The sequence below is a fragment of the Zosterops lateralis genome (assembly GCF_965231275.1).
Source record: "Zosterops lateralis genome assembly, chromosome: 6".
Classification (NCBI taxonomy): Eukaryota; Metazoa; Chordata; class Aves; order Passeriformes; family Zosteropidae; genus Zosterops; species Zosterops lateralis.
This window is the reverse complement of record NC_139761.1, coordinates 4,749,444-4,770,103: the sequence shown is the minus strand read 5'-3', so window position 1 is coordinate 4,770,103 and position 20,660 is coordinate 4,749,444. Positions and strand designations below refer to the sequence as shown.

Here is a 20,660-nt window from a genome sequence, read left to right as displayed (position 1 = left end):
GCAGATCCTCATCACAGCACCAGAGCGTTGAGAAGCAGCTCTCTGCTCGTGCCAGGGATTGTGGCATCATCACCTGCTGGATCCCAGCTCCCAGAAATGTCATCTCATAGACTGGATCTTAGGAAGAAATTCTTCCCTGTGAGGGTGGGGAGGCCCTGGCAAAGGCTGCCCACAGAAGCTGTGGCTGCCCCTGGATCCCTGGCAGTGTCCAAGGGCAGGTTGGATGAGGCTTGGAGCAATCTGGGATTGTGGAAGGTGTCCCTGCCTGTGGCAGCAGGGCTGGGACAAGATGGTCTTTAAGGTCCCTTTCAACCTAAACCATTCCATGGTTCTGTGATTCTCATTTGTGCTTTTCCTTTTTTTTTTAAGTGATGTTGCATTTTGCACAAAGCCTGACACTCTTTCACCTCCACCCAAATCTGCTATTTATGTGTCTGTCACAAGACAAGAGCACAACTCTGCAAGGTGCTTGAGACACACCCTTGAAAGCTGAATCCTGGGGATATTACTGACCTTGAAGGCTGAAGGTCTCTCTTTTTCCATTTACCCTTGCACATGCTGCAGCAAATTAACTGAACCTTGTGGTCAATGAGAGCAACATAAAGCCAAAAGGAAGTTCTGATATTTCTCTGTTATGGAGAGATGAAATCAGTGCAGGCTCCAGAAAATAAACAGTAATGGGAACTGTTCATGGTTATTATCTGCAACAACCAAATGCCTCTAATAAGTGATGAGGAACAGAGAATAAGCTGTGTTTGCCCTGCTTAGAAAAGAGCTTCTTTCCCAATTTTTCTACTGTAACATATCTGAATTTCTTTTTTCTTTCATTTTGCTTGGACGCTGTTTGGGGCAGGTGATCACACCTTGCTCCTGGATCAACAACCTTGTCCTGACAGAGGCAACACAAAGGTGGAGCAGTCCCTGGGAGAGTGGCACTGTGTCCATCCACTCTTGCTGTTAACCATTACTATTGGCATTCCCAACTGAGGCAGTCGTGATTCTGAAGGGCTGAGAGTGCAGGAATTAATTCTGTCTCATGAGAAGGAAAAAAAAAATTACATTAAAAGTGTAAAGAAACAGTCTTACTCACACAATCTCACTGGCGTGCTTCCAGATGGGAAAAAATCTTCAGGGAAACAAACATGAAATGCTGAGAAATTCTTGTAAGTCTAAAAAAATAAATTCTTCATAATAACAGTACAAACTCCACAGGTCTTTTTTCCAGTTTTGAATTACTGGCTTGTCATAGTGGTCTTCTAAGGATGAACAACCTCTGATGATACCTAGAAACACATTTCTCTTGCAGACTTTGGTTCCAAATGCATTTCCCTTTGGCTCAACATTTGGACAGTACTGATGTGATGTTGAGCCAAGAGGTTTTCCATAAGTGAGACACACTTTTGCAGTGGATTTTAATACCAACCACCTTCACATTCACCTGTAATACAATAAATATTTAAAAGGCTTTTATTGACTTCAACTCATGACGATTCTGAAAAAACTATTTTATATGCTTAAAAATAATTGATATATCCACATACAGAATCATTTAAAATAATAACAAAATTATAAGAAAAAATAGTAGAAAATAAACAGTACTGAAAGGACTGTTATTTTGATGGAACAGCCAGACTATCACACCAGACAGACAAATGTACCAGTGACAACAGCTTCAGACAGACACCGTCATAAACAGCCCTAAGCTTTAAAATGTGTCTGTCCCTGAAGAATCCGAATCTCCATCTGCACTGCTCAGACTCTGTGTCTCATTATCTGTGTTCGTGCCAGGCAGCTGCACTGACCCCCCTGCTGCAGAAAGATGTGGATTCAGATGAGGGGCAGCATCCTCTCCTAAAAAAAAAAAAAAAAAAAAAAAAAAAAAAAAAAAAAAGGAAAGAAATTAAAAAGGACAACTAAAGTCAGTATTTGCTGTCTGTGACAAATGACTGAATTATGAAGTCATCTCCATTTTTCATGGAAACACAGGTACACCCTTGCTGCCCACAGTTCTGAGGCACCTCAGAGGTGCTGCTTCAGCCATCAGAACTCTCCTTAGCAGGTAATAACAAAGGGATAAATTTCTGTGCACACACAGAATCACTGAATGGGCTGGGTTGAAAGGGACCTTCAAGCCCATCTCATTCCAAACCCTGCCATGGCAGGGACACCTTCCACTAGCCCAGGCTGCTCCAGGACTTGTCCAACCTGAAACACTTCCAGGGATGGGGCAGCCACAGCTTCTCTGGGCACTCTGTGTCAGAGCCTCCCCACCCTCACAGAGAAGAATTTCTCCCTAATCTCCAATTTAACTTTACTCTCTGTTAGTTTCAAGCCATTCCCATTTTTCCTGTCAGTCCATGCCCTTGTATGAAACGCCTTTCCAGATTTTTTGGACACCCTTTAAGTACTGGAAGGACTGAGTTTTATATATACACTGGGTTGTATTTACATACACATACACCACACACACACACATATATCTATAATCTTCAGTAGGCCCAGAATAATTTCAAATATTTTTACTGGTGTTTCTGGTGTATTCCATAGCACTGGAATGGGATCCATAGAAAAGCCATGGGCAAAAGTTAATGTATTTAGCCAAAGGAAGGAGACAGATAAACCAATTCATGGAGCAGAAAAGCAAGTCATGGATCAGGGCAGAGACAAAGAATGAAGGAACTCAGGAGAAATGGCACTGGGAGAATGGCACAACATGCACTCAACTACAGAAAGAGCATTTTGAGATTTCAGTTGTCCTGGGGGCATTTAAGTGCAGCAGCTACAAGCAAAACAAACATATCTGAGTCCATGTACAGCAGCAAAGGCTGTCTTGGAGCTTGTTCTTATTCCAATAAGCTGTAACAATTCTCCCTTCCTCTGTGATAGACTAGATAATTAAAACACTATTTTCCCAATAAAACCAAAAAGTTAGGCTTTCTTTCACCCCAGTTAATTATCTGCTATGTCACTGAAGCAGTCATCTGCATTCATCTGACTGGCAGCAAAGCAGGCTTCAAATGGCTAATTAAAACAAAACCCCACTGCTAAAATAAAATTCCATCAGTGTTTTTCCTGCTAGAACAGCAGCCAACAGCCTGGGAAGTCAAACATGAGTGAGGCCAAAGACAGTAAAGGCAGGACATGGAGTGACCTGTGCTATTCAGGAAGGCAGCAGAAGCACAAGAGTATTTTTTTGTGTCCTCAGGGAATCAGCACCATCACCTGGAGAGGAAAAGGCTTGGGGAGACCTTGGAGCAGCCTTCCAGTACCTAAGTGGGCTCTAAGAGAGCTGGAGAGGGATTTTCCACAAAGGTATGGAGTGATGGAACAAGGGGGAGTGGCTTTAACTAACAAAGAGCAGATTTAGGTGGGATATTGGGAAGAAAGTCTTGGTTATCAGGGTGGTGAGGACCTGGCAAAGATTGCTCAGAGAAGCTGAGGTTGCCCCTGGATCCCTGGAAGTGTTCCAGGGTAGGTTGGATGGAGCTTGGAGCAACCTGGGACAGTGGAAGGTGTCCCTGCCATGGCAGGAGCTGGAATTGGATGATATTTAAGTTCCCTTCCAACCCAAACCATTCTGAGATTTTGGGATTCCAATCCGTAGCTGTGTTTGATACAAAAATGCTGCTAAGAACAAAAGCAAAGGGTTTGTTTGGTGAGACATGAAAATGCCACAGTAAAGATGTGACTGTGCAGTGCCCAAGGAAACCTGGTAAATCATCCTCTACCAAAGCCCCTCTCCAGCACTAGATGTAGTTTGATGCTTTCAAAGCTTGACTTTCTTAATAATTTCCACAGTCATGTCACATTCCATGATGTCATTGTTTCAACAGCTGTTTTCAGGTTTGTTAAAAAAAAAGGGAAAGAAAAAAAAAAAAAAAGGAAAAAAGAAAAAATGAAAGGAAAAAAGAAAGTAATATTCCCTTATCCCAAGGCTCTGTCAGAACTTCTCAAGCCTTTGATTCTGGGAGTGCTAAAAAAAAGTATCATATTAGTCTGCATTCCTCTTAACACATACTCCAATATATTTTACAGATATACTACAGACCAATTTTACAATCGTTATAAAATGCTAAAAGACTGAAAAAATAAAATGAGTAATTCCATCTACTTGCTTAACAGAAAATTTACCAGTTCCTGAGCTATCAAAATATCTTTAACTTTAAAATACCCAAAGTCAACAGTGCCCTTTTTTTAAAAGGCAAAAATCTGAAGTCTCTGACTTTGTTAAATTCACACAGAAAATACAGAACGTGGATTTTCAGCATTTTAACTGTGAAAAACCTGTGGGTATCATATTTCAGCTAAATGGGAGATTCTGCTCCAAGCCTGTAACTTCCCAGGATAAAAAGCTGCTAGTCCTGAAACTCTACATTGGCCCCAAAAATGTAACTACCAAGTTACTCTCACATGTGTTTTATCATTCTTACCTTTTGCTGAGTGTAACCTCGTGCACGCACAGTGCATAAAACTCTTTATATCCACATACAGGGAGGGGTATGGGAATAAAAACACAAATAGAGGCTTGGATAGCCCCTGGTCTGCTCCTTTTTTAATAATGTGATATTTCATTTTATGTCTTCCCCTCATCAGAGAGCAGCTCAGAGCAAATATTAAGATGGTTTCCTCTCTAACAATGAGTTCCTCACCAGCAGAAATACGCAACCTGCAATGGTTAAAATCTTTTGATACACCATAAAAATGGAAATGAAATTCTTTTCCTTTACAAAGCACGAAAGGGCAAGCAGGCAGGTAATCTTCATGGCTTTTCCCCCCACTTTTTTAGAGGCTCTGGGAGCACTCAGTACAATTTTGTAATCATGTAGTTAGGTGTATTTATAAAAATTTTCCTTGTTAAAATCCAATAAATGGAGCGTGTGACCTTAGGTGACCTCCAGTTTTCCAAATTCATTGACACCATCTAATAGAATAAATTCATATGAACTGTGAAAACTGACACTCTTGGTAAGAGAGTCCTTGGCTGCTAGAAACTCATCAGGGACTGAAAACATCTTGGTGACCCACTGATGGAAAAGGTCACATTTCAGATCAGAGATTTTTCCTGCTCTTGGCACTCTGTAACAAATTCATGTACAGTACTAAATTTCCAGACCTTTGTTTAACAGAAGCATAAAAATTAATGGTGTGTCAACCATCCAGTGACCTGTGAAGGGAGTTTTTCTCTAAGAGGTAGTGTCACACTCAGAATATGCCATATACAAAGGGTGTCAAGAATGTGTGCCAAAGGAAAAAGGAATTAACCACACTGAAGGGAGGTTTGGTTACTCACATCATATGGCAAGAGTAAGAACAAAGAAAAATGTTTTAAACCTTTCTTTTTGAATTTTTCTATTTGGCAAAATAAAAAGACTAAACAAGTCTGACTTTTAAGCCAAATGAAAACCATGTGCTTTAAATCCTCTGACTGGGTGTCCATATATTAAATAAAACTATTTTAAATCTAACTAGGGATGAAAGAGAGCCATATCTTGTAAGTTAAATTGTAATCATGGAAACACAGAATGGTTTGGGGTGGAAGGGACCTTAAAGATCATCCAGTTCCAACCCTTGCCATGGGCAGGGACATTGTCCACTATCCCAGGTTGCTCCAAGCCCTGTCCAATCTGCTCTGGAACACTTCAGGGATAAGGCAGCCACAGTTTCTCTGGGCAGCCTGTGCCAGTGTCCCACCACCCTCACAATCCAGATTTTTTTCCCAGAATCTAATCTAAACCTATTCTCTTTCATTTTGAAGCCATTTCCCCATGTCCTGTCAGTCCATGCTCTTGTAAATCATCTCTGCCCATCAAGGCAATAAAAGAGGGAAGGGTTTGAAGGATCAGGACCCAGGTTATTTTTCAGTATAAAACCAGAACCATAATTACTGTCATTACCTACATATTGCTTCCTGAAATTTCAAAACAATCCTCCCTCTATTCCCCAACTGAAGCAGCTCTCTTCAAGAGCAAGAATAAACTTCCAAGACTGTAAAAACAACTCCAGTGCAGTGCTCTCATTCCTTTAATAGCGAGGGCTGATAGGAATGGCTTGTTTCTTCTCCTGCCAGATTCCAGCTGCTTCTCTTTGTTTATTCCTGACTTCAAAGTTTCAAACACTGTCCTGTCCCAACAAATAACTTCCTCCAGATGGCATTAGCTCAAGTGCTCTGAGCACTGGGATAGCACAGCACCTGCAGATCTAACTCAGCATCAAAATCTTCATTGAAGGTGCTTTTTCTTTTCTTCTGTCATTTCCCCATTTTGTTTTTTCCCTACATAAAAAGATTTACATCTGGCATATAGTTACAAAGACCATTAGAGTGAAACAGAGTTGTCAGAAATTCTTTGCACTAATGGCTGAAGCAAAGTAGAAGAATGAATGTCTACAGGCTCAAAGGTAACAGAACCATTGTCAGCAGAAACATTTTACAGAGTCACAGAATGGTTTGGGTTGGAAGGAACCTTAAAGACCATCCAGTTCCTACCCCCTGCCATGGGCAGGGACACCTTCCACTATCCCAGGTTGCTCCAAGCTGTGTCCAGCCTGTTCTGGAACATTTCCAGGGATGGGGCAGCCACAGTTTCTCTGTAATCTGTGCCAGGGCCTCAGCACTGTCACAGGGAAGAATTATTTTCTAACCCTGCCCTCTGTCAGTTTGAGGCCATTGTCCCTTGTACTGTCACACCAAGCTCTTGTCCCAAGTCCCTCTCCAGATCTTTTGGAGCCCCTTTACTGGCAGGGCCTTTAAGGTCTCCCTGGAGTCTTCACCAGGCTGAATATCCCCAACTCTCAGCCTGTCAGTCTCTTATTTGCACCTCAATTCTCCTCTCTTATCTGCTCCTCTCTTTTCTCCTCTCTCAGCCTCTCCTATCTGCTCCTGTTACCTGTAAGCAAAGCTGTGAGGTACAGATTTGTACCAATATGTGTCCTGTCCATGCCTCCATGGATGGGTTTGTGTGGTACCACATGAAATTCACCCATATTAAAATGCTTGTACCTACAGCACAATTACCCCAAATTTTTGTAATTGCACCTTTCATATGTGGCTGTACAGGTGAGTTACCAAGCAGAGCAATTCAAGAAGTGGCATTTTTGGCAAAATCAAAATTATTCCTGGTTTGCTGGGCTAACACATACTGGTAAGAAACATCCATATTTTGATGTTAGTAATTCTGAAGGCTGCAGTGAAAACAGAAATTCCACTGCAATGCCAGTTATGCTACTCATTATAATGATATTTAGCATTTCCAGTCAGAGTCACATTTTGCTGTATTGTGCATACTGACTATTTAATGCTTCTGGAATTCAGTGGTTTATAAAGTTGAAAGTGGGTAGGTTACAGAACTAAATGAATACAATCTTTGCAGGAATAAGCAGGACCATCAACAGGCTCTCAAATAATCTGAATTTTTGGGCAAATTATTCTCTATTTATTAGAAATGAGAGTTCCTCCTCCAGGGCTTTTCTTGCTCTTGCCACCTTGAATCCATGGGCTTGTTTAGGTTATTGTGGTGAAGCTGGCCTTTCTCAGCTCTGCCAGTAACGTGCTTTTTAGGGCAAGGGCTCTCTTGTTGTGTGAATGTTTTACCAAACAGTCACCTGGCTGCAGGTGAGAGCTCTGCCTTCCACTGGGACAGAAACACAGAAAACAAGAACATGAACTCCTGCAAATGCCTGCAGTTCTCTTTTTTAACTCCAACCCAGACTGCCCCAACTTAGCTGCATCATGATAAACAGAAAAGACTCGAGGCAAAACCAGGCCAAATTTCTAAGGCTGAGTTACATGAAAGGGGTACATTTACAATTAAAACACTTGAGCTGTTTTACAGAAATGGACAGACATCTGGAGGACTTGAGCCAAAAATGTCTGGATTTAAAAGCACGAGTCTACTGCCGGAGCTGAAAAAACACAGTTTCATTCTCAAAGGCTGCAGCCAACTCATAAACTTCCATAAGTGGGCCACAGACACCAGTGGAGACAGAAAACTATATAGTATGAGTTCAGTTCAAGTTCTGACCTAAACTTGGCAAATTCCACCTTCCCCTTGGTGTCATGTACTTACAAAAACCCTGCACACGAGCACACAGAAAATAAACACGTGTATACACACACACTGTGCTTTTGCTGTTTGTTTGTGTAACCCTCAATGTATAGCCTAGCTATAAATATTTCCAAAGAAGAAAATAAATGCAGCTCCCCAGCCAGTAAAGGAGGGTGGGGCCAGGCTCAGCAGCTAACAAGTATTTCAAAGCAGAATATTTGAAAATGGTTTTTTTCCTCCTCTCGAGTCGAAGTTCAAGGTTCAGTGGTTTTCCAAAACACTCTGTATTCCCACCAATAGCAACACTAAACAGAACAAAAACTAGAAATACATTAAATAAACTAGAACCAGATTTTTCCAAGTCCTAACACAGAGACTGGTAGGGAAGGGCAGACAGAAAGCAGCTCCAAAAACATCCAGAAATGAGATAGTGGAGTTTACTAAATAAACATTTCCTTTTGGTGCCTAAAATCTACTCTGCTCCTTTTGATCTGGCATCTTTTGCTCTATAGAACCTCTCACTGCTTAACAAATTCATTCCCTGGCCACATCTCTTGCTGCTGGTTTCCCACCAAATCTCTTCCAAAACACATGTAATGATCTTTCCAAAAAAACTACAATAATTATTAACACGAAGAAGAAATATTAAAAGTGAATTTGATTTTTCCATACAGATGGCTGTGATTTTTGGATGTGCAATTGGCTCAGAACAAACAGTTCAACATTTAAGCACTGCTCTCTCTAGGCTGCAATCATTTTCCTGAGGAAAAAAATCAGATGAGGCTCTGTGGCAAATACTGAAGTTGTAATTTTTATTTCAAAATAATAAAAAAAAAAGGAGGAGTTGGTTCCTTACTGGTCCAGAATCTTTGAAAAACCACCAGGAAAATAAATGTGTATCTTGTGCAAAGGCCAGGGGGAGGAGTAATCCCTAAATCCACAAGAGATAACCTAGGTAAACAGCTGGTGGAATCAGGAGAATCTGACAAGTGATAATTAAAATTCTGCAGATCTAATGGTGTAATTAATATTTGACTTATTCAGTAAAACTAAATATCACCTACATACCAATTTTTTTTGTACTAATTTTATGCAAAATTTAACCAGCAAGTGGACAGGAAAGTAATTTGAAAAGCATATTTCTATAATATATTTGGCTCTGTTATTCACACCTTCATGTTTGGGGCTCCAAAAGACATTTTAATGCCTGTATCTAAAACAAAATAAAGAAGCTAAAAAAGATAACTCAATGATCAATCGTGGGAATTCACACTTAATTCTAAGATAAAGTTCTGCTCAATTCCCTTAGGATGCAGAGTCAGTGAGTGCAAAGCCAGCAGCAGGACTGGCTCCACTGAGACCTCCTATCTTAATGATATTAATTGCAGCAATACTGCCTCCAGCTTATCTGCATTCACAGCCTTCTTGGGGAGTGGCAAGGAAAAGAAATAAAAATCAAAGCATCTTTTTAATTCTTAGAAGTTACATGGCCTCCTTTTATTAAAAAATAATGTAAAAATATTTTTACACGAATAATTAAAGTTGAACGACCAAAGTCAAGTGATGTTTCACCATCAATTAAGAACTGAAAATTAACATTTTTCCAGCTCACAGCTGAAATGCAGGTGGGGTGTCCCTGTGAGCTGTGGATGCTCCATCCTTGGAAGTGTCCAAGGCCAGGCTGGATCTTGGAGCTACGTGGGACAGTGGAAGGTGTCCCTGCCCATGGCAGGGGGATGGAACTGGAGAATTCCAAACTGTCCAGCCCTGCCACCTCCCAAGATCCCAAATATCCCAAAAAATCCTTAAGAATCTCAGAGAACAAGTTTCAGTGAATCCCTGTAAGAAGAGACAAGCTACTTGGTACCACTAAAAGGTTCAGTGAGAGACCTCGATGAGCTCTCCCTCAAACAGACAAGAGGATTTCCTGGGCAAGGAGGTTTTATCCTCTCCAGCCACGGCTCAAATCTGCACCCAGACCTGAGTGAAAGTTAAGGAATGGGGATCAGAAAGAAAAGAGAAAACTTTCTGCCTGAAGGGCAAGGCTGCAGGGCAGAATTTTCTCACTGCAAGTCACTCCTCACATATAATGGGGTCACTAAATGCATTCTTATAATACAAAATTAAGTAAGAAAACTTCAAATAACAAGTGTTTTTTTCTAGGTGACCACAAGCAAAATAGCTTTATTTCTCTACTCTGAATATTTAAATATTCCCATGATCCTGTGCATTTGTTTTGATGGTTTTCACTAACAAAGTCAAGGGATTCCCCATATGGAAACAGTTTGCCAAGACTCCCTTTACTGTACTACCATTACCATGATCTGGCATATTAAAATGCTTGTACCTACACCATCAATTACCTCAAATTTTTGTAATTACACCTTTTCAAAAGGAGATGATGAACATTTTCCCCAGGAACAAAACAGAACAAGACAGAACAAAAGCCAGCTCTATACAGTTGGCATTTTCCAATGGTCAGTCTAATAAATTCCAAAACATTTCTACACACATTTCTAGTACATGAACAAACTTATAAAAAATACACCTTTTCCAGCCTTTTGTGGCCACTACAAGTCTTACCATTTGTGGATATCAATGACCTTTGGAAAATGTATAAGAATAAGCATTTCTAGGAAGCTTAGAGAGGCAAACAACTTTTCTGTTAGCTCAGAAAGAGGACTGACTAAGTAAGCACATGTTCAAACAAGGAAAACATTAAATTACTTTACTGGAAGATGTGGGAGCTCACTGTTATAGAAGCATAAAATCATTTAGGTTAGAAAACACTTGTAATATTATGAAGTCCCACCATTAACCCACTACCACCATGTTCACCCTAAACCATGTTCCTAAATACCACATCCAACACATTTTTTTCAACATTTTCAGGGATGGTGATTCCAACACTCCCCTGGCAGCTTGTTCTAATGTCTGACCACCCTTTCAGTGCAGAAATTTTTCATAATACCCCATCTAAATCTCCCTTGGTGCAACTTGAGACCATTTCCTCTGGTCCTGTCTGTATCCAGATCCTATTTTGACTTGCTCTTGAAATGAGCACAGACTGTGATGACAAGTAACTCTGCCTTCACAATCTAATGCCTGGGACCAGAAACTTGGAAAGGTCTGAGAGTAAATATATGATTTTATCTTGTGCTATTTTCAAGTTTGTTAAAATCTAAAATGATTAAACTTTGTGCAATAAGAGATAAGCATTCCTCCTTTAAAAAAATATAAATAAAAGGATACAAAAACCTTGGCCTGTTACATGGGAAAGAGCAAAACCAAAATTCCTCTGCAATACTTGGGTGAATCTGAGCTCTAAACCAGCAGAATAAATGAGCTGGAGAAATGCATTGCTCTACATTTCTGTTGCACATTAAGCACAGTGCTCCACCTTCTCAACTCTCTCTTAGACACATCAGTGATTTTAATATCACACCCCCTCCATCTCTGCTCAGTGGTATCAAACACAGGGAGAACTGCAGGCAGCTCCCACCAACTCTTGAAGGATTCTCTGCCAGTGAACAGATCCCCAGCAGCACCAGAGAAACCAACAACTCTTGTCAAGAGCTGCTCTGCACAACCCTTAGAGCTGGTGTCAAGCAGCAGGGCGTTGAACAGACCCTTTTCCATTAGTTTCTCATCTGGGCAGATGCTCTTTGCCTATGAAGCTGCAGCCACAGGCACATAAATTGAAATTTGGGATGCTGGCTGCACCAATTTCCTTCAGGAAGCTCTGCAGCTCTTTGACTCTTCCCAGCTCAAGCTGATCTGATGAGCACCCAGATCATCCACAGCTCTCCTCAGTGCTTTGGGCCATGAGCAGGATTAACAGAGCTTGCAGGCGTCTGAGGGAAAAGAATTTATCAGTTCTCTGGGTTTAAATATCCCTGGCCAAAACACAGAGAGATCTGCACTGCAAAGGAGCAGATATGGAAATCCAGTGTGGGAGCAGAGTGTGGGCTCTGCCTGATGATGAACACGACTTGGAATTATCCAACCATTCAGGCTGGAAAAGTCCTCTAAGGTGAAGGGCACAGACATCTGGCTCTGTGCATCATTCCAGAGCACACACCTGAACTCAGGAGCTGTTCACAGGAACAGCAGTTACACAAAGCTCCTCGGGAAAGCAGCTCCTGCAAACCCTCCACGCCCCCGACAACGACACAGACTCAATTATTTTGCACAATCCTGATCTGACATGATGACACCCAGTGTGTGCCAGCAGGAAAAGCACAATGGCAAAGGGAGTCTTATCTCGTGTGCCTCATGGAATTTAATGGCTCCCCAGAATGTTACCTGAAGCAAATTCATTCACATTATACACACAACACACTCCCAGGTTCAGGAACACTTTCTCTGCAAGAATCAGATAAAGCAATCTGTTTTCTGGCAGTTTATTGCACATACTACAATAAGACCAGAATTTTAAGAAACATTATCCATTATTTTCTTTCTTTCTGCCTCTTAAATATCAGGGAAGAACTGAGTCTGGAATATACTTAAAATTCAACACATCTCCAGGTTGGGGAATATGTCTTCCCTCGTCATTACTCTGTCATTGAACATTATGCTGCCTACACAAGAGCAGGAGAGAACAAATGCATAAAGATCATCTTTCTTTACACACAACATTAAAGTGTCACTGTTACTTGATGCAATATTGAAGGTTTTTAAAATCTTGAGAGGCAGAGAAGACACGTGTTGCAAAATCTCTGCAACAGGAGTGTCTCCTTCAATGCTGGAAGCCTGGAAAGGGTCTGGATCATGCCCAGGGCCTCCCTCACTAATTCTGCAATGCAAACTGCAATGTAGTTTTAATTCTACAGGTTACAGAGTTCTGCAATCATTCCCTGTTCCTTCAGATGAGAAGTAAACAGGTTAATGCAGACTCATTGTGCATTGCTCTGTATTTTTAGAGAGCTATTTGGAAAGGGAGTAGTGGAGTATCCAAGGTGCAGCTTTATTAGCACAACCTGCATTTGTCACACACAGAAAGTTTCCTGGAAACCTATTCGAAATCTGATAAGAAAAATCCTCATCAAGAATCATTTGCTTGTTTAATTTTCACTTATTGAGCTTTAATGTGCAATAAAAGCAGTAACAACAGTGCCTTAACTAAATACTGCTTGTCTTGCATTCATTAATTTCAGAAGAACACAAAACTGCTTGTAGATACAGGAAGCTGCTGGAAAATAAAAAGGAACCGATTGCATAAACTCAAACGAGAGAATATTTTTTCATGGAACACGGAGTTCAACAAAAATGTATTCTGTTCACTGTACACACGACACCAATGGGAATAAGAGCCAGTTCAAGTTCTAAGTTACCATTACTTGGGTAATGGCTTCAAGCTGCAAGGCACAGCTGTATGGGCCCAGCCAGACAGGCTATCACAGCAATGCTTTGATAGCATGGGGCCCTTAAGTGTCAGGATATAGAAAAGGCAGCAGTTGTTGGCTGTGAAAACAGTCTGATACAAACCAGATGGGGACTCACTTCATGGGCAACACAAAGGAAAACAATTGGCTCATTCAACAAAGTCAGGCCACTGCCCCAGAGAATTAACAGAAGACAATAACAGTCAACCAGAGTTGATGCAAACAAGAAACAGCCATGTGGTTACGGTTTAAGGAATTGTTTCTCCTCAGACTAAACATAAAGTTTTGATTTCTAATTCTCATATTCATTAATTTCAGTCTCGTTTACAAGCCCCTTCTTCCTCCAAAGTCTTCCGTGTAATTCATTTATGTAGCACCAGCCTTCACACACCTACTTAAGCAAGAAAAAAAATCTACGACAAAGGCAGCTATATTAATTTAATGTTTCCTGAGGAATGCCAAGACCACAGACAACTTTCTGAACCATGGCAGAACAACATAAGAGATACACAGAGTGTTATCAGACATATTTGCATGTATATGGCAATATATTTACTGATTCTTTTTGATATGAAATGCATAAAGCCCAACAGGTCACAAGCTGGGTTACCAGAGTACAGATGTCCTCCAGTTTTGTGAACAGTTCTTCTGGTTTCTTACTTAGGTTTTTTTTTAAAGCAAACTTCAGATCAATTATGTTGCCACATAAGAGTTTTGTCAGGCTATGGTTAAAAAATCTATTAAAATAGCTATTACCAAACCTTTTCTGAAGCAATCAAAAATTTAAAAACTGCCTATTTCATCCATAACTCAAAAAAAAAAAAAAAAAAATCCCCAGCCCACTCATATGTAGAAGCTCGTAGAAGATTATGGTCCAAAATCTTAATTGCTCTTGCTGTTTTATTACAGGAAATATGAAAGTGACATGTGCAAAGGTATTTTGATTACAAATTACTTACAGAGATTGCACAATAACTCAGACCTCTAAGGGCCTTCTGCAATTTCACTCTCAGACTGAAAACATCTGAACTTTCTTTTCATACACTTCAGACTATTCCCCCTGGCAGGTCCTGCACTGTGGAGCTCCCCATGGGTTTGAGTGCTTGGATGGCACTGCTCTGAGAGGAAACCACAGCTGGAAATCCAATCCAGGGGCACCTTTCACTATCCCAAGTTGCTCCAAGCCCTGTCCAACCTGGCCTTGGACACTTCCAGGGATGTGGCAGCCACAGCTTCTCTGGGCAACCTGTTCCAGTGTCTCACAATCCGGAATTTTTTTCCAGTATCTAATCTAAACACAGTCTGAATCTATGGTTCTCATTTAACATTGACTCTGGAATGATAGAGGGAGTTGGTCCTTTAAGAAAGTGAAAAAAACTCTCTCTCTTGAATTAATGAATCAGAGAGTCAGGCCCTAATCATCCTCTTAAGTGATTCTAGCCTTCAGCTGCTGTGCTTCTGCAGCCTTTGAGCATGAAAAAGGCCAAAACACAGCCTTGGCTGCATTCAAACCAAACCACCAGGTACTGCAGGTGGAAAAACCAGGTTTTACTCCAGTGTCCTGCCATAAGCACAGAGCCAACAGAGCCATTGAGTGCTGTGCTCTCTCTGAGCTAAAACACAGAACCATGGCCAAAAGCGCAGCCAAATTCTTGAGACCTGGGCTGCAGGGCTGGGCTGTCACATTGTAGCAAGAGGAGACTTTGCCTGCAGTGCTGCTATTATTCATTTTTCACATCATATATACATCGAGGTCAGACCACATCTTCCTACGTGCAGCTGGAATTTTGGGTTGAGTCTCTCTGTTAGGTCGTTGCTAGAAAACGACGAACCTTAGGAACAGAACAAGCCTGAAAACCTCAGAGATACTGGCAGTCGTAGTCCTGCATTAAAAGCAGATGAGAGAGGAGCTGAAAACCTCTTTAAACCCCAGGTCTGCCTGCACAGGCAAACCCCAATTGCTGTTATAAAAAGGGTTTTGGACATGGTGTGTCAGAGGACGCCTGCACATAAAGGGCAGCTGGAGCAGGGGGAGGCACGGCTGCCCAAAGTGAGGATTCCAACAGGAAACTGTTTCCCCCTTTCTCTTTTTTTTTTTTTTTTTTTTTAATCAGGAAGGAAGCTTCATCTTCAGAAACAAGCATTCCCTGTGTAATCTCCCTGCCTGGCTGTCTCTAGGACCGAGTCCAATTACTGAAATAGGCAACATGCACTTCTGAGAAATCAACCGTGTATTTACACTGTAACTCAAACTAGTAAATATTTCCCATTTATAACTCTGATTTACGTAACGTGGCAGCCGTTAAGTAAATTAAACAATTTTTCTCGAGATCTGTAATTATGGTTTCAGGATAATAAGAACACACACGCAAAAAAAAAAGTCAGAAATTAAGCAATTTGCAACAAATTCTGTGGTTTTTACTTCTCCTGAAGACACAATGGCCTGACAAGGACCAGGACACTGCAGCTGTTTTACTGTCTTTAAACAAACACAGCTCTGCCTAACTCTTGCAATATGCACAGTGCCTAAAACAAGGTCAGGATATGCAACCCTGAGATGATGACTTTACTGTAACACCCTGAGTTAGGATGGAGAAAAGCAGATTAAGTCTAAGCCACCTTGACTGGCTAATTTTGAGCCAAAATTTAAACATAATTCTACCAGACCTAGTAAAGGTGAGATACATTTTCATTGTTCACAGCTGGTTGATGATTTATTAATTTGAATTAAAAATACACGTCTATTTGACATTAAAAAAAGAGTTAACTGGAAGGCAAAGTCATGCTGTACACAAAGAGAAACAGTTACTTCCCTGCAGGCAAAGCACTGGGGGAAAAAAATGCATTTCACAGACCTTCTCCATATTTTGTGTCACACTCAACAACTTTCACTCAGGTTGTTTAGAACTGTGCTTAAAACCAGCTCTTCCTTCTTTAAGCGCAAAACATAAGTTTTAGATTAGAGCAGAACAACAGGACATAGAAAGATTCTAAATTTAAATTAAATTTTTCTAGGTGTAGGAGATTTTTTTTCTCTCCTGAATGACAGCACTCATGATAAAAACCAGAGCACAGTAGTCCACAGACCAAGTTTAACCCACCTCCATCATTTACTACTGTTCCTTGCAAAGGCAGTCACCAAAAGCACATTTTGCAAGTGGTATTTCAGAGATGAGCACATGTTGTACTTCACTTACAGAATCAGTTGCATGAAGATGAAGAGGGTTTTACTCCAGCTTTATGTTAGGAAATGTTATTCCACAGAGTTACAAAACACAGCCCCTTGTGCAGCCTCAGCACTGAGCAACAGGTCATGCATGACAACTTTAATCTTCACTCACCAGCCCTTACCCTATTTTTTTAACAAGAATGCTACTTTGGCAGCCTGCATTTCTCAAAATCAGCATGTTATCAAAGAGGAGCATTACCAGTATTTACATAGTGTTCTTCATTTGGAAGACATCCTAGATAACATTTACTCCATGCTGTTGCCTTATTTGAAAATTTAATGGGCTCCTGTTCTTAAGAAATTAATCCTGTGGGCTTGGGAACCCTGTATTTATATTTAATTATAAGCAGCCTTTGTATCACTGTATTGAGAAGGTGGAGCTGGACAAACTTGGTTTCTCTTTGGTGCATGAAGTCAAAGGTCTGTTTATTCCCAAAGCATGTAGAAAAACAAGAAATAAAGCACAAAGTAACAACATTGGTCACCAGCATGAAAATTGCCTGTAAGTCAAGCCCTTTCACAATCTAATAAGCAGTAGAATTTTAAAAATACCATTTGATTGTGGACACAAATTGTCTAAATATCCATCTTTATTGACCACTTTGGTTCTCTTCCTAACTTTACAGCTGTGCCTTGCCTCTCCCAGCGGTGCCAAAAATTTACAAAGCATTAAAAATAAAAGAAAGGTTTTTTGTCTGAGAACGACAGCTTCTGTGAATCCCCAGTCTGCTTTGTAGGGGCAGACAGTCAGAATTTGTGAGTTATTCATCACTCACCTCATACACACTCATGGGCAGGAGAGAAATCCCTACCCAGCCACCCCCCACACTAACAGCTGGCTCCTTCCAGCTTTTATGTAGTGCTTAAAAAAAGCTGAATTGAGAGCAATTTAAGAACAGGTAAAGCTGAAGGGAGTCCAGCTGCCTCTGCCCAGGGCTCAGCACAGTGGGGAGAGCAGAAGCTGCTCCTTCTGTTGCGCCACTCTCAGACTTGCACGAGCCACTGAATTATAAAAGGCAACATCTGCCTTCCTTACCAAGCAGGAAAATGTACCAAACTCAGCACATGCTGAAGACATAAAGCCTGCATTTCTCCTATCACAGTGCTATATATGTTTCTCCAAGTTGAAATATGTGTTTGTAATACTCCTTGTCTTCACCTGTCACGAAACAGTATCCAGGCAATGTGCTGCCAGCACCCAAAAGCATCGACTTCCTGCTCTGATACTGATGCCTTTTATAAAAAAAAAAGAAAAAGAAAAAAAAGAAAACTAAAAAGAAAAAAAGGGAGATAAGAGGCCTGCTTAAATGACTGTTAATCCAAGTAAGGATGGTCATCCTGGGAGATTCTGTGCTGCATGTGCCAACTGAACTAACCCAGCCAGCAGCAGGTCTGCCTGAGACCTGGAATGGTTCCTGCCTCAGCTTTGCTGGTGTGGATTCATCAGGCTGTACACAGAGAGTGACTGAGAAGTGTAAATGTGTCTTATTCAGAAAACTGCCTTGGTAGGCTGTAAAAATGTGTGAGAGGCTGCAGCATAGTTCTGGAGGCAGGAACTCTAACCAAATGCCCTGCTGGAAAGGGAATGCTGTTTCTCTGAATTGTGGAACCACAAAATGGTTTGGGGTAGAAGGGATCTTTAAAAATCATCCAGTTTCCAAACCCCTGACATGGGCAGGGACAGCTTCCACTATCCCAGGGTGCTCCAAGCCCCATCCAACCTGGCCTTGGACATTTCCAGGGATCCAGGGGCAGCCACAGCTTCTGTGGGCAGCCTGTGCCAGGGCCTCCCCACCCTCAACGCAAAAAAATTTCTTCTTCACATCTAATCTAAACCTGACTCTTCCATTTTAAACCATCGCCCCTTATCCTGCCACTCTCTACCTATATAAAAAAATTCATCTCCCTCATTTTTATGGCCCCTTTAGGGTACTGGAAGGCCACAGTGAGGTGTCCTTGGAGTCTTCTCCAGGCTGAATAATCCCAGCTCTCCCAGCTTGTCTTCACAGCAGAGGTGCTCTGGTCACATCTTGTTGCAGTGACACACTGAGGCACATCCTTTAGAACAACCAGGAATCCCAATTTACGTTCTTTTACCATCACTGCTAACAAACAGGCATGTGAATTAAACTACTACAAGACCACAAAAATTGAATGCCTCTTCACAACATTATGACAGCAGATGACATGCAAAGGGACTTCAGACTCAATTATATGTCTACAAATGAGCAACAGGTTCAGGAGAGACTGTTCTGTTCCTCTTCCACGACCCATCACAACACACAGGCCACAGAACAGCTAAGCATGCTTACTTTCTAGTTGCACATCACTTCTTTCTTGTTAAACCATGGGCTCAGAGCTGTGGAACCACTAATTTGTGAGAAACTTCTCCCTCCAGAGAAGAGCTAACTGGAAACAGCCCTGGGGCTGATGTAAGCATTAAGTACATGGGGAGTCTCTGTCCTTAGGTGGCTTGCCCAAGCCCATTAATTTTTGTGTGTGTGTCCCCCATTTATATAAGCAATGTTTGCATGAAAGGGGAAAGCAGGTCAGCCACCATCTGCTTTTATTCAGAGTTGCTCAAGATCAGTGCCAGTGGGATCAGTGCCCATTAAAGGGGTTTATTGTGTGTGTTTATTTTTTGCTCTTTACAATGAAGGCAACAGCAATTACTGTAACTTTGTAAAAGTGCATACAAATCATAATCCTCAATACAAAGCTGCTTCAGTCAGATCCCAGCATGTTTACAGATCCTAGACAGGCTGTGAGAAAAGCTGTCCTGGCACAACAATTTCTACAGACTGGGGAGGAGTGTGGTAATGTCCAGGAGATCAGAGACTTGGATTTAATAGTTGTTATCAAGACCCATCCCCTGTTTGCAATCCACAGCAACTCCAGCTGATTTGCCACCACATGAGAGTCTTTGACAGAAGAAAAAGCCTCACATTGGAGCTTGACCCCCAGGCAGGCTGACAATAGATGGGTTTATACAGCTACAACTGGAGCTGGTGAGAGATCAAAGGTAGGCTGCCAAAGTGGAAATAGCAATTTAGAGGTCTCAGCTGGTACATTCCAACTCCAAGGAGTGGACATGCAGCAGCAAGAGGTACCCCTTCTTTAAGGAGAATTCTGCCTAGGATATGCCTGGCCACTAGACACACAAGCTACCCAAACTCCTGAAATGAAACAAAATATCAAAACCCCCCAAACAATTAAACAATTGTAAAAATCCCCACCCTAACTGGCAAAAGGAACAAAACAAAAAAAAAAAAAAAAAAAGGAAAATAGAGAATTGCAGTAGTAGAACTGCACTGCTTTGGTTCCAGGTAGTCATAAGTGTTTGAAAACTAAATGCAATTATGAATCATTTCTTAAAAAAATAAATTCCAGTTAATTTGGATGTAAAATCCTTTACATTTTTATAACACACTTCAGAACAGAAGATGCTCTGAACCTTCAAGTGTCTGGGTGACTTGATGTAGGCAGATTAGCAGGCACCTGGACTAGGCAACATAGGATATTTTGGGGTAAAAAGGGCATAAAGTGATAGGAAAAGGGGACATGGCCTCAAGCTGAAGGAGGGTAGATTTAACTTAGATATTAGGATAAAACTCTTTATTATATAGGTGGGGAGGCCCTGGCACAGGCTGCCCACAGAAGCTGTGGCTGTCCCTGGATCCCTGAAGTGTCCAAGGCCAGGCTGGACAAGGCTTGGAGCACCCTGGGATAGTGGAGGGTGACTCTGCCCATGGCAGGGGTTTGGAACTGGATGATTTTTAAGGTCCCTTACAACCCAGACCTGTCTGTGATTCCATGACTCAATGAAAAATGACAAACTCCAAATGTACACTGGGTGCTCTGTGCAGCACTGCCACAAGTTTACAGTTTATCCCCATGAAAAAGGCACTGGTCCCTCAATATTTTCACATCACAGTCCCCACGTGTGACTGAAATACCAGGCTTCATTTTGGCATTGCCCTGAAGTTTAACTTGTGATCTATA

The 20,660-nt window shown here is 41.4% G+C and overlaps 1 protein-coding gene across 1 annotated transcript in view; it reads right to left on the bottom strand.

The window, feature by feature from the left end:
* Window positions 1–1,523: 1,523 nt before the first annotated feature.
* KIAA0586 overlaps window positions 1,524–20,660 on the bottom strand; it is a 68,138-nt gene continuing 49,001 nt past the window's right edge. Inside the window, exon 35 of the mRNA XM_083863411.1 lies at window positions 1,524–1,851. Coding sequence (XP_083719537.1) covers window positions 1,706–1,851 — 146 coding nt within the window. The 3' untranslated portion in view covers window positions 1,524–1,705. The remainder of the gene's footprint in view (window positions 1,852–20,660) is intronic.